The following is a 15,128-nucleotide window of genomic DNA, read 5'->3' as shown; positions in this document are numbered from 1 at the left end:
ATGCTATCATAAAACCCGACAGCACCACGACCAAGCTACGGGTCGTATTCGACGCTTCCTGTCGCACTTCAACAGGAGTCTCGCTAAACGACGGACTCATGGTTGGACCAGTTGTGCAGGAGGATTTACTCTCCATCGTATTACGATTTCGATTCCGAAGGTTCGCTATTATAGCCGATATTGCGAAAATGTATCGCATGGTGAAGTTGAATTCAGCAGATCAGCCACTCCAGCGCATTCTCTGGAGAAAATCTGCCAACGAACCGGTAACCACCTTCCAGCTGACGACAGTAACATATGGCACAGCCTCCGCACCATACCTGGCGACGAAGTGCATTCAACGGTTGGCGAATGATGCAAAACACACACATCCTGTAGCAGCAGAGGTGGCTCGGAAGGATTTTTATGTAGATGACCTTCTGAGTGGTACAGACAGCATCAAAACTGGAAAGCAACTTGTCTGCCAACTCATCGATATGTTCAACTCTGCCGGATTCAGTTTGAGAAAGTGGAGCTCTAACAATTTGGAGCTTATCGATGATGTTCCTTCAGAACTTCGCGATAATCGCTCAACCTTTGAGATTGATTCATCGTCTACTGTGAAAACCCTAGGGCTTATTTGGGAACCATCCGTCGATAAATTCAATTACGCCATACCTCGTTGGAGCTCTGAACCTACAATCACCAAGAGAGTTGTTTTGGGAGACATAGCTCGCATTTTTGACCCACTTGGTCTCATCGGTCCTGTAGTGGTACAGGCGAAAATATTTTTACAAGAGCTGTGGAAACTAAAGGGTGATTGGGATGAGCCATTATCTGTCAGTCATCAGGAGTTCTGGTTAACGTACCGCAGAAATTTAACTGCCCTCGAGTCACTCAAGGTTCCTCGATGGATTGGATTTACCAATGATGCGAGCCACGTGGAAGTCCACGGCTTCTGTGACGCATCAGAAGCAGCGTATGGTGCGTGTCTATATTTACGCTGCACCTCACTTGATGGATCAGTTAGCGTTCGTCTCATCACGGCCAAATCAAAAGTTGCGCCAATAGAAGATATCAATCGAAAAAAGAAAAAACAAACCATCCCACGTTTAGAACTATCATCCGCTTTATTGCTGAGCCATTTATACGAGAAGGTTCGCAAAAGTATACAAATCCCGTCCCATGCATATTTTTGGACCGATTCGATGATAGTGAAGTGCTGGTTATCATCGCTTCCGTCTCGTTGGCAAATCTTCGCAGTCTCGACGAATGTTCGCAGTCTCGCTCGCAAAGTCGTTTTCGAGTGCACATCATGTTTCCGTAACAAACCTACGGTTCACCAGCAACTGATGGCAGATCTCCCAGCAGATCGTGTAAGCCCCGCAGCAGCATTTATCAAGACAGGGGTAGATTTTTGTGGTCCCTTCTTTATACGCTATCCTGGTCGTCGTAGCACATCAATTAAATGCTACGTGTCAATCTTCGTCTGCCTGACGACGAAAGCAGTGCACATGGAGGTGGTTGCTGACCTCACAACCCAGGCATTCCTCGGAGCCCTTAAGCGGTTCGTTTCTATACGTGGAAAACCGTCAGTCATCACCTGCGACAACGCCACCAATTTTGTTGGAGCCAATCGAGAGCTGGAACTACTTCGACTGCAGTTGTGCAGTCAACAATTTCAACATACTGTTACTCGCGACTGTGAAACTGAAGGGATCCAGTTTAAATTTATCCCACCAAGATCTCCAAACTTCGGCGGACTGTGGGAGGCCGCCGTAAAATCGTTCAAAACGCAGTTTCGTAAAACGATTGGATCCAGAGTTTTAACATATGACGAGATACACACCGTGGTACAGCAGTTAGCAGCAATTTTGAACTCTCGTCCTTTAACGCCACTCAGCAACGACCCCAACGACTATGAGGCCTTAACACCAGGGCATTTCATAGCGGGAAGACCTCTTGTGTCAATTCCCTCACCAGATTTGCAGGAAATTCCTGAGAATCGCTTATTCTTGTGGCAGAAGTCGCAAAGTTATGTACAACAGATTTGGCGGAAATGGAAAACACACTACCTTTCCGATTTGCATAACCGGACAAAATGGACCCAGAAGCGCGACAATCCCATCGTTGGCACCATGGTTCTGGTTAAGGACGATAATCTTCCTCCTCAGAAGTGGTGTCTGGGAAGAATAGCGGAAACGATTCCTGGATCAGACGGGATAATCCGTGTAGTGACCGTTCGCACGAAGGATGGTCTGCTCAAGAGAGGCATCTCAAAAATTTGTGTGCTTCCAGTTCGAGACAACTGCTCACCACCAATAGCAGAAGAGTGTAAACCTCTTCCATCGTAGGTGCTTCGGCACCGCGGAGACTTCCTAATGGAAGTTCTCCGCCGTTCAGTTAAGTATTTGTTTCATTGTATATTTCAAAAAGCTCAAGGAATGTTCATCCACCATAGACAGATTTCTCCACGTCCCGGGTGGGACGATCACCCACGTGGTATCATCATTTAGTTAACAGTCCACGCCAGACCGTCAATTGTATTTCGGTGAAGGTCTACAGCATGTTTCTCCATTACTCTCGTGCATGTTCCATCCAAGGCAATCTTACTACCCTAACCAGCAAGAAGATACAAGCAATTATTTCGTAGCAGAATCGTGGCAGTTTGTTGGATATTCCTCCATCCGAGCATTGGTACCATTGCTCGGACAGCTGTATTCGCTCACGACAGGACATCAGAAGGACTGGCCATCTTACCCTGAAGTCCATGTCATCGCAGTCAGCATCGTATGAAATCCACAAGGCAGCTCATAATCATCAAGCATCCATTCAGTCGTCGTCAATGTCATTGGTGCCTAGGGCACTCGCGGAGGCCAGGAGGCCTCCGCACCAGGCAAGTCTCGTTAGCATTCAAATTTACTTGATAAAAAGCGCGTATCATTTGTTCCAGTATTGATCCATCGTCACCCGCATCAGTGGAAATCACCCAGGAGAACATGTTGTGTAGATGTCAACATTGGAAACCATCGGTCTCATCGTATTTGAAGTTTATCAAACAGAAGAAGAGGAAACATCGTCACATCCCCACATCAACCAGAAGAGGAAACTTCATCGCATGTCGCAGCCCCATCCGACCATTCAACAACACGTAGTCCACGTAGGAAGCAGAATCACCATCAGAAGAAGTCAAATGGATACAGTCTCCATCATCATTTCGATTATAAAATTAGTTAGATTAGTATGAAATATTGAAATCCTATGATTTCAAGGCGGGCGGCATGTTAAGGAATGAAATAGTTATGCCAAGTTGGTCACCCTAAGGTGATCCACACTGTTGTACTAAAGACAATACAGTCTTTCTCTTTCGCAACAATGATCGCTCGCTCGCTGGTTGCCAATAGGAGAATTGTTCTATATTCACCACTGACCATTGGTATCGTATAAAATACCAGTGGCAGTGGCAGTCAAGTCAGTCACAAATAGAACATCGGATAGATCACATCTCGAATTGATTAAACTTAGTTATACCCGTTTCGAAATACAGTGTTTCTTTGAACCGCGAAATCAAATAGTTTTTTTTTCCAATTGTGAAATCCAACGGCTAGATCTAATCTTGAACAAAAACAATGCAATCGATCTACTAGTTCAATATTGCCATATTTCGGAATGACATTAAGATGCTGCTAATCTAAACACATATTGAAATATTCATTATAATTAGGCGTAGAACACTTCACAGCTTGTGGCTCCTATTTGAAATTGGGGAACATGTATAATACAGTGATGTATACATGAAGCATGAAGAACTCGCTCTTTCCGAAAGTTCCCGGAAATCATTCACAGTTTTCTCATTACCTCGTTTCGAATACTGGAACTCGGGAACTCGTAGTGGCATTTGACTCTATTGAGGAGGTCGAAATAGAAGTGAAAGATGTCAGATAAATTCGATAAGTTGTTCCATAGAGTTCGTTTTGTTTCTAGTAAAAATTATAGGAGGTTGTGTCCAAGACACGATCACATTGTTGACGTAGAACTGCGCTCAATTGTGTTCAGGTCCTCCGCTTTGCGCTCTTCCCTTTCTATTAATATTTCCGATCTCGATTTGCTTAGCTGTCATCCTTGGTAGAGATAGTTTTGCTACTGTCATGCGGAACCAAATCACACACAAAATTCCTGAAAAATTATTTTCTTGGAGAGCCGATGATAGCCTAGTTTGATGATTCCCCACACAATTGTGTAATTCAGAACCTTAATGGAATGGCGTCAGTTTGATGTAATGATTGCAATGCCAGAGACATCAGCGAGTAAGTGATTTGGTTACGTGCACAGCTCAATCCGAAACAAAGACATGTGGCAGAATGTTGGCAGAAAACATTTCATCTTTGGCAGAAATTATGCTATTTGGTTTGCTGGAGGGTCAAGTGCGCAAATAATGAGCTGTTTTAAAAGCTTAAAAATGGTTTGTATGTATGGAAGCAAACATTTCTTTCTGTTTTCTTTCCTTATTTCATTCGGAATTGTGCCAAAAAAGAAAGTCCACACGACGTCAACGCGGATCGAACCAAGGCCGGCTGGAATGCAAAGCTATTTCACACGACCACGCTATCCATATAGCTGCCAGCGCTGTTATATAGAAGCGTGATAATATTACACCTCATTATAAAATGAAGTTGAAAAGTGTTTTCTAAGGGGATGAAGAAGAACATGAACGAGAATATATCTTTCTCTTTCTGGGCCGTGTATTTGGCAAACTATACGAAAAGATTTCATATGCTTTCATATAAGTGTGTCTCCTGTTTCGCTCGCTCATTTTGGCTCTAGCATATACAAATGATATACATGTATTGGGGAGTACTATATTTTCTGTTATTTTTCCGATAATTTAATGTAATTAATAGGGATGCCAAAACATGTGCTAAAAATTAACTTTGGGTGTATGAACACGTTTTTATTTTTTATAAATATACCTGAACTTTAGTACGTCTGCTGAAGGATCAAGCTTTTTTAGGATATAATCTATTTATTGGAATGTACAACATTTGCTTCATCTCCACTATAATCTACTTCATTCCGAACTGAATCATGTCGGCTTCTGAATATTCATCCACGTATGATCCTATCTCTGTCAATTCCGTGATTTGTACAGTGTCGATATTCTTCTAGAAGTTGAGTCATGTTCTTATGTTGGCGAGCTTTTTATATAATTTAATTTCAATAGATCAATCAAAATAATAAAAATAATTTCCAAATAGCAACAACAAAAATCTTGAGCTAGTTATCAGAATCGGACAGATGCTGAATACATTTGCCGAAAAGAAATCAAGGATATGTGAAAAACGTTATCACTTTTTATTTTCACTGCTTGCAATCATTCACGGGAAATGCAGATGTGTACTCTCAGAGAAAGCCTTCCATCTCTGGCGGTCCCGATCGAGGTGAAACTATCTTCCACTCCAAACAGATTGTAAATCCCAACAAAAAGTACGGAAAGAAACGCAACACGATAAAGGTTGGACTCTGCCGAAACAATGAATTACACTTAATGTTATCTTTCACACAAGCGCATCTTCGCACAGCGATATCTTACCGGCGATATGTTCTTTATCTTTTTCCCACTTGGGTTCCTTGAAGGGATTCGCCTGGACTCCTCCGTAAATGTAACGAGAGGGTGACGGGGCGGATACGGGAGGGGGGATAAGACGCACACATTTCCGCCGATTATATTCACTCCCATAAAGCTTCCTTATTTATATGTCTTTCGGCTTCTTCAGTCGGTGCACCTCTTTCAACACAATATTTACAGGATTTCAAGAAATCCGACCCGATTTCGAATCCGAACTCCTAGCTTCTCAATGGCATATCGCCGGTGGGTGCCGGATCCGGAGACGACATTCAGTTTGTTTTGTTCATTTGCTTGCGACGAGATCCGGAAAAAGGAAGCTTTCGCTCGCTTTCATCCGACCCTCGTTCCCTCCCCACTCCCCACCAATTCCAATCCTAGCAAAAAGGAAGTCGAAAGCGTCCATTTTCCATTAGCGAGAGCATGTTCAAACTGTTTGAGACCACATGCATTATGCATATGCAATTGCCTCATCCCCCCCCTTCTTCCCGAGGTCCATCAACGTGTGTTCGTTATTGTGGTTGTTGTTGCATTATTAGGATGCATTTCCCCGCAGGGCAATCTTTCAGATGTGGTTCGGCAGACAGTCAAAGAGAATTCCCAAGAGATGTGACTGTGTATGTGTGAGGACATGAGACATACTCCAAACAGGCAGGAAGCAAGCAAAAAACTGCTTTGCATGCAAGATTCTTCCTGTTCAGTGTTTGAACTGAAACTGGGACGCTATTCGTTTGTGTGTGTGGCTATGTTTGTGGAAGCCTAGGAAAACGGAAATTCTTTATGCATGTTTTTACTAAACTTTTGTTGATCTCGCTTGTGCAAACAAGAATGATTAGACTGATCTGGCGGCGGGTGGAGAGATGCGCTTGCCTTGCGATAGAGTGGATCCAATGGAAAACTCCACCGCCGACCAATTTGAGTTCTTTCAGACCACCCTACATTTCAACCCTTCCAAAAATATGTTCTGTGCTATTCTTCGAGCCAAAAATATAGTTCCTTTTGAATCTTGGCTCGGTGCAATAACTCTTTCTCTCGAGGGCAAGTTCAGCATTTTCGTTCCTGCGTAAACACCCAATGATTGGTCTCGTCTTGCTCTTCTGCTTTCGGTTCGTTTAAACTAAACATTTACTCTATGATTTTGTATGATTTATATTTTCAGATTTGCAAAAACAGGACAGCGGCTGGTACCGATGTGTGGCTGTTGTGGGACATCAAGTAGCGGCGGTGGCGGCGGCAGCGCCAATAGCATCTGCGTCGCCACCATCTGCCCCATCGGCGGTGGTAACGTCCTGGAGTGCGTATCTTATGGTAAGTGGAACGGATTTTGTAGTGGTATGGATTTGCTTCCGACGCTCATCTGCAATTCATATGGAAATGGTTGAATATTGATAACAGAATTCGGATCTGGGTGTAGAATTTATTATTTAATCTGGCGCACATACACACACGTGAGGCGGGAGAGAACAAATGGGTTTTGCCCATTTTAAGTAATATATTTCTTAGACGAAAAGCAGACGTTAAGAAGATAAGGGATATAGTAACGCACATATCGCATGTGGGATATCATTTGTATCATGAGCGCTGTTGAAACATAAAGAAAATTCGTTGTGATTTTTCTTGTTCTTCAGCACCTAGAACATTGGTTATCCTTCGTATAAACTGTAATTCGCCTTGAGGGGCATTTAAAATGTGTGAGAAATCTAAAAAAATCTAAATTGTTTTCTTCATATTTTAGAAATTAAAACATTTAAGAATGTACCCTAGAAAGGACTTTTGGATAATCTAATTATTGACCTAGCTATGACCATTTTTGTGATCCGATATCTAATCTAGTACTGCCTTGACACAAAACTTCAAATGCGTTTTTCTCGAAACTAGTTGTGTTTAATTAAGCGTTCACGAGTTCACAAGTTCTATTGAATCGACTTATTCCAAATTTAATGTAAATTAATCTTTATACATTTCTCTATCCCATGACCCAATAATAAATTGCTATTTTTGAATTTTATTATTTAAAAAATTAAATTGTCATAAAAAACATGCAAAAAAGATAGCTGGATGGCGGTCCATAACATTCGTCCAGAACGACAGATATTCTCGCAGACACTTCTGAGTGCGGTTTAAGCCCTATGATACAGTCTCGTTTTGCGGAAATACAACACTCGTCTCAGTCTGTATAACTAAGGAAATTCAGAATCTTGTGTTGTATTCACCATTAGTGTTCGACTCGCCCCTTCCGAATACGGCTAGTCATCATTTGTGTTTTACATTTTCCACTCAGACATCTATTTGTTCTACCCATTTTTATCTAAATACTAGCTGACCCGGCAAACTTCGTCCCGCCCAAAATTTGTTTTTTGTTATCAATACCTTCAAACATTCACGTTTTCTTACTATGAGCAAGTTCATGGGTCTAATCGAAGAACTGTTCATTGATTGTCTTTTTATCGACCCCATTGAATTTACCTTTTACTATAAAATTCCAAGTATTTCTAACAAAACTCATCATTATAATATCAGATACAATTCTCGTTCAAGATTTTTCAACCACTTGCAAATGACATGTTTCTCCGTTACATGGAATAAATGTTTTGTACAGAAAATATGATAGAATAAAGACAGCCTTAAATTGGACCATTGCTTCCTCGAGCTCTATTCTTATCAATACCTTCGGCATTCCTTTTTAATTTTTTTTTGGTATAGATAGAAAAAGAAGAAGGAGTGCGTTTCATCGTGCGTAGAACACATGGGAATTTAATTTTGCTTTTTCCTTCAGAGTTTTCGAAAATTTCCAATTGTGTAATATATTTATGGGACCCCCTCTCCATTCCAGAGGAGGGAGGGGTGTCATACCATCCCAAATTGTGCTTGATTAGTTCTCGAGTTATGCAGAAATATGTGTTTCATTTCTATGACAGCCTCCCCTTAGAGTCTGGAGAGTCTAACCATCATAGAAACATTTATTGCACCCTATAACCTCAATATACCCAATTTTGTTTCAATTGCTTGATTAATTCTCGAGTAATGCAGAAATTTGTGTTCCTCTCTAGCGGGTTCAAATCGCATGATCTGGACGGCCAGTTGGCATCACCAAAACGCGAAATTATGCGTCCCTCAAATTTCGTTCGCAATATGGTCATGTTCGGTCGTGTTGTGTGGCACGTGGCGCCGTCCTGCTGAAACCACATGTCATCCGTATCCATATCTTCAATTTGTGGCAAAAAAAAAATCAGTTAAAATGCGGCCATAGCGCTCACCATTCACAGTTACCGTCTCGCCGTCCTCATTTTCAAAGAAATACGGCCCGATGACTCCACCAGACCATAATGCGCACCAAACAGTGACTTTTGGTGGATGCAATGGCCTCTCAACAATCACGTGTGGATTTTCTGAGCCCCATATACGGAAATTTTGGGTGTTCACATAGCCACCGAACTCGAAATGTGCCTCATCGCTGAAGAAAATTTGATGCGAAAATTCAGCATTTTGCTGCTGTTGTTCGTTCACCCAATCGACGTATGCCCGACGCATTCCATGGTCACCACGCTCTAATTTTTGTACCAGTTGGACTTTATATGGATGTAGGTGCAATTCCAAATGCAAAATTCGTCACAATGATGTGTTTGACAAGTCCAATTGCTGAGCACGCCGTGGAATCGAAACATTCGGGTCATCCTCCACACTGGCAGCAACAGCAGCAATATTTTCGGCCGAACGCACATTACGATGATGCACAGGTTTCACAACATCCGCTACGGATCCAGTTTGTTCGAATTTACGCACTACATTAGCGATTGTGTGCTCTGTAGGCCGTGCATGGTTTTTCATCATTTTTATAGTATAATTTAACAAAATTAACACGTTGTGCGATGCTAAAACGATCCATATTGTAAAATGTCAGACATTTAGTGTTTAATACTAAACCTACCTGTCATGTATACCTATTGCTACCACAGCGGGACGAGTGACCCTTTATTAATAGTTAGTGAACAATGACTCGATTTATATTGTTTTGTTGCTCAATAACCATCTGCCTACTACTCAGAACTCTATTACATTCTTCAAAACAACAACAGATAAACACATTTGGTTTAAAAGCGCTTCAATTATCTAGTTTTCTAAAGCTTTTTCCTATTATTTTTCATTGTTACTATTTTTGACACTTTACCGACCACTGATGGTTCATAACCGTCTGGCCGCTCAGCCACAAAGCAGTATGAAAATGCGGGTGCTTATAAAGCAACGAAACTACAATAATAACTGTCTATCGCTATAACATCATATTTATAGGCTATCAGTTCTAAATAAAACGAATGAAAGGCCATCGGTCGATAAAGCGTTAATAAAAACGACGATAAATTTTATGAAATTTGGATTTTGATATGGTGAAGTTTCACGCCAAATCAACTGGTCGCTGCCCCGGCCCTTCCATTTTTTTAAACTACGAGAATGAGGTGGCCTACGAAAATGAGTAATTTTTTCCTATCATATGATCAATTTTAATTGCGAATAATTTTTTATAAGGACGTACATTTTTTTCAACTAATCTTATCTCGAAATTCAAAAAAATTTTGATGCCAAATGTCTTAAAATATCATGAAACGTCGAAATCTAGTGTCATCTCGATTTTTTTTTGTCAAAAATAGGCATTCTAAATTTCCGGAGTACGAAACGAAAAGTATGGTTTTGGATGCCAATTAAAATAGTTACCTCGATTTTTCATTCGGAACTTGCTACGAAATGTTCATTTGCCCGATAATATATCCTATGCAAAATATTAGCTCATTCGGGCTTCATCTACTGGTGTCATAAACGTCAAAATTTGAGTTTTTTTGAAAAATTACCAAAAATCGAGATTTTCAAAAAATGCCAAATGTCTTAAAATTGCATTGCTCGTCGAGATTTACAGTTATCTCGAAAAAAAAATTTGTCAAAAAAAATGTTTTTGCGCTTGGTCGTTTTTACGCCTGAAAAATCGATTTTTGGCAAAAAAAAATTTCGATATAACTGTAAATCTCGGCTTGTCATGCAATTTTAAGACATTTGGCATTTTTTGAAAATCTCGATTTTTGGTGATTTTTCAAAAAAACTCAAATTTTGACGTTTATGACACCAGTAGATGAAGCCCGAATGAGCTAATACCATGTTTTTTTTTTTAAGTTGATGGGTCTGAACCTAGGGTCACGGACGGGTTCTTGACACAGGACTGTGATTGTGTGTAGTAATTGCATTTAAATTGAGTTTTTCATTGTTCAAAATCTGTCTTTTTTCTCTTTTGATACATCAAATGGATGCCCTGGAAAAACCGTTTCCTGTATGTATTTGTATCCTTTAAACGGGTTGGATGACATAACGTGGTAGAATTCGGTACCGCATTCGGTTCAAAAATGTACACAAAAATACCATTAAAGCCATTACTACCCTCTTCTTCTGTTTATTCAATCATGCAGAAGAAGACAAAGGGTCATCATGTATCATTTTTAAACACAAGTCTAAATAGTTAAGACTACATATACATAAATAAAAGTCTGAGTCAAATCAATCTATGACTACAAAAATATATTATAGATAAAAATAGCATTATCTCCTTCGTTACCACGTTGTCCGGAACATTGTTTGTAATAACTTTATAGCCCTGTAAGATCGCGACTACTCAAGCTATCATAATCTGATTTACATGGGTATACCCTTTCGATCTTCTAAATCAGCAGCCATTTAAATTCATCTATTGCATTTTTACATAACCAAACAACATACTCGATATTATGACATCCTGGACCTTCACGATAAAAACATGAATTGAGCACACATTGAATGGACGACATGCAATATAATATGAAATTAATGCCTATTATCTGTAAATGGAGTATAATTCATTTTACGCATCAACTCACATTATGAGCCAACGCCCGAATTTAGGCAAAGAGATTGCTCGTTGCGTCGGGGAGGAAGCGAGTGGATAGTGCAATCGAAAGAAAACATACCCCGTTAAATCGTTTAATTGTTAACTTTTTTCACTATATTCACTGTTCATGTTTCAAACAACGAAAAAATTGGATAAATTTCCTGTCTAATGATATATAACACAACATATGTCGCAATAACCATTTCATGTAATATGCGTTTGAAAACTCTTAATAAATCGTTACATTTTTCGTAGAGTGACCCCCTATATAGAAATCAAAGACATAGTCCTATGTCAAAACCCTGATTTCCGGTGATTTTTCGGTTTTCAAAAGCTCAAATTTTAACGTTTGTGACACCAGTAAATGAAGCCCGAATGAGCCAATATTTTGTATAGGGTATATTATCATGCAAATCAACATTTCGTAGCAAGTTCCTAATGAAGTATCGAGGTAACTATTTTTATTGGCACCCAAAACCATACTTTTCGTTTCGTACTCCGGAAAAAACTTAATCCCAGAATGCCGATTTGTTACCAAAAATTTTTTTTCGAGATGACACTAGATCTCGACGTTTTATGCAATTTTAAGACATTTAGCTTCAAAATTTTTTTTTTCTAAAACCTCGATTTCCTTTACTCCCTTCTTGGCTGATGTTTTGATTTTTAAAAAACTCAAACTTTGACCGCTTTGCACCACTCTCCCTTAAGTCCGATTGAGCTGAAATTCGGCATAGGGTGTTCTTTCGAGATGGTGAACATTTTGTACAGTGTGATTAACTTTTTGAAATTTTATGGTCGATTTTTTCCCATACATTCATTGGCACCCTAGTAAACTTATATTAAATGTTATCTCCGATGGAAATGTACAAGTTATCAAAAGGGTAGATTGAAATATTTGTTGAGTAAGAATATGACTAGAAGAGTAGCCCTATTGGTATACACTTTATTAATGAACATTAGAAAAAAGTACCAACTCAAACAGACAAAAATTCATTTGAACAAATTAATAGAAACACACAAACATATAATTTAAAATTATGTAATTTTTTTTCTATTCCCAGATTGATGACAACCTGAACGTTTCTCAGCAACGAACGTACAACATCGAACAGACCCCGTCTGCTCCGGGTTCACCGAAGGCACTCAACATAACCAACAGCAATGTAACGCTGGCCTGGACTCGTGGTCAGGACAAATTCCCACGCTCCGGTTCCCTAACGACCTACACCATCGAACAGTTCAGCCCAGACTCGAGCAACAGCGGCCCTTACGGCGGGTGGCAAATTGCCCTCCAACAGATCGCCGGCAACACTGCCACCGTGACGGGTCTCTCGCCGGAAACGTCTTACATTTTTGTCGTCCGTGCGGAAAATGCGTACGGTTTCTCGCCACCGTCCGCTCTTTCGTCGCCGATTCGAACCCTTTCATCCGATGACCGGGTCACCGTGCCAGAGGAACTCGAGAGCGCCCGAAATGTCCTCAATGGGAAGGTAAGTCAAGGCGAGCTGCTCATTCGGCTTCATCATCTGCTGCTAGTGACCCTAAGCCAGATGTGGTAAGCTTAGGCTTCATAATAAACACAGCGTGGGAGTGGCGGTTGGTTTGTAACGGACCGGGATGAAACGCCTCGCCAGTTATGATTTATTAGTTGACCTACATTAGTTCGATACATATGCGTTGTTTCGGTAGGATGTGTCAACCCGCTTCCTCCATGGGTTAGGCGCCGGACCGAATGATAAATGTGTGATGGCTTCTTCTGCAGAAGGACTGCTCCCTCATTTTTGGGGCTCATTCTGATGAGACTTTTGTGGGATAACTGACATATGACACAGTCATTTCGGTGGGGTTTTCCTGATGAGTTTTTGCCGTGTGTTTCTGTGGCAGGATGTGACGGAAATAGATTGAGACCGGATGAAACGAGCGAGCGCAAAGCCGTGATAAATTGGGGGGCGAGTGTCTCTGAAATGGGACCGACCTCATATTGGCATGGATTACATCAATCTTCAGCGCTTCTCCACTGTTGATTCTGATTTGTCGCCCTTAATTATAATACTTTTTTTAAGAGAAAATGTCATCGATAGACATTTTGATGGGATTGATTACCATCAGCAATTATATGTTGAACCAGGATAGATAATGTAGTAACTTGACACATCAGCCTGTGATTCGTCAAAAATATGGGAGAACTAAAAAGTGAAAAAAAAAATATTTGCGTGACAGTATCAGAATTATAAATGGAACGAACAAGTGCTCATCATTTACCCATTAAGCGCTGTGCACAAATTACTTAACGTGAGTAACGAGGGGAGAGGGGTCGAAGTTGCTTTACTTAATGTGACATACGGTTGAGGGGGGGGGGGGGGAAGTGGTCAGTCGTGATCTGTAGATACAGATTACATTTTTTTGTGTTTCATACCGAAATTACAGATTTTTAAAAATAACGATGCAATATTGGCTTGAGGTTAATAATATTTTTCCCATCTCACCTATTGTATTCATATAGCGTTATAATAAATAAATAACATCGTTTATTTTTTCCTTACTATAGCACAGAGAATGTAAATTCCAAAAGTGCACTCATATTGTCGTGAAAATTCATTTCCTTTGAAAGTTTATTTTTCAAATGAATGCACAACTGCATAACTCGAAGAGAAAAGAAGGGATTGAATCAGTTCAGGAAATAATGAATCTCGAACCATTGAAAATTCTGAATTCACCCGCTCTCACTGAATCCGTCGTTAAACATAACCTAGAGAGACTCCACTACGTCCGAAATCCTATTTTACTGTTTTTTGAACTACGTTTTGCTATTGATTGTTGAATTGAACAAAACAAACTGAAACACCTGAATTCACTCAGATTAATTCGGATGCTAGAACACTTTATCTAGCTTTCTTGAGTAATATATGCCAAGAATAATACATCAAATCTGATGTTCCAGGACCAGACTTTGGAGATTTATAAAAGCATCTGAAGATATTTACGTAGGTGTTGAAGATGTAGAAATAGATGCTTTCGACCTGGGCGAGGACAAAACAATAGATTTTAGGACCATCTGCTGAACCATCAAATGGTTGGACGTCTAAAGTTTGAATAAAAAATTGAAATTTAAATAAAAACATATCCGATTAATTTGTTTAGAATGAAAAATTGCACCATTAGCAATATAGTAACTTTATGAACCCTTCTCCAGTGTTGACAGTTCTCCAGTTAAGTCTTGTTATGATACCTTTCAATTCATTATTACCATTACATTTTTGTGTGTACCTGAAATATATTATAATGAAGGTATTTACGTTGCCCAATGTGAACAAGCATCCCGTGGTAACTAAATTATTTTCCATTTCACCTCAATAAAGCAATGTAATTTTTACTACAGTATATATGTTTCCTGGCATTACGTGGATACCATCAACATCGTCTAATCAATAATTTCTATGCCAATCAATGGCACTAAAGCTAAAATTATGCTTATAAACCTAATACAGGGTAACTTCGATATAACGTACATTTTACTTTCAAAATTGTTCGTTGTATCGAATTGTACGTTATATCGAAGCATAATAATGAACTCAGAAACGTAGCTTTATTGTGTTGCTATTTGAGTAAGGTTAATGAATA

General features: G+C 39.9%; 1 protein-coding gene across 1 annotated transcript in view; it reads left to right on the top strand.

Moving 5' to 3' along the window:
* LOC129766199 (uncharacterized) overlaps window positions 1-15,128 on the top strand; it is a 278,884-nt gene that overhangs the window by 256,588 nt on the left and 7,168 nt on the right. The window contains exons 7-10 of the mRNA XM_055766709.1: window positions 36-101; window positions 175-2,313; window positions 6,762-6,910; window positions 12,569-12,997. Coding sequence (XP_055622684.1) covers window positions 36-101; window positions 175-2,313; window positions 6,762-6,910; window positions 12,569-12,997 — 2,783 coding nt within the window. The remainder of the gene's footprint in view (window positions 1-35; window positions 102-174; window positions 2,314-6,761; window positions 6,911-12,568; window positions 12,998-15,128) is intronic.

This window comes from Toxorhynchites rutilus, chromosome 2 (assembly GCF_029784135.1).
Source record: "Toxorhynchites rutilus septentrionalis strain SRP chromosome 2, ASM2978413v1, whole genome shotgun sequence".
Classification (NCBI taxonomy): Eukaryota; Metazoa; Arthropoda; class Insecta; order Diptera; family Culicidae; genus Toxorhynchites; species Toxorhynchites rutilus.
This window is presented reverse-complemented; position numbering and strand designations above follow the sequence as displayed.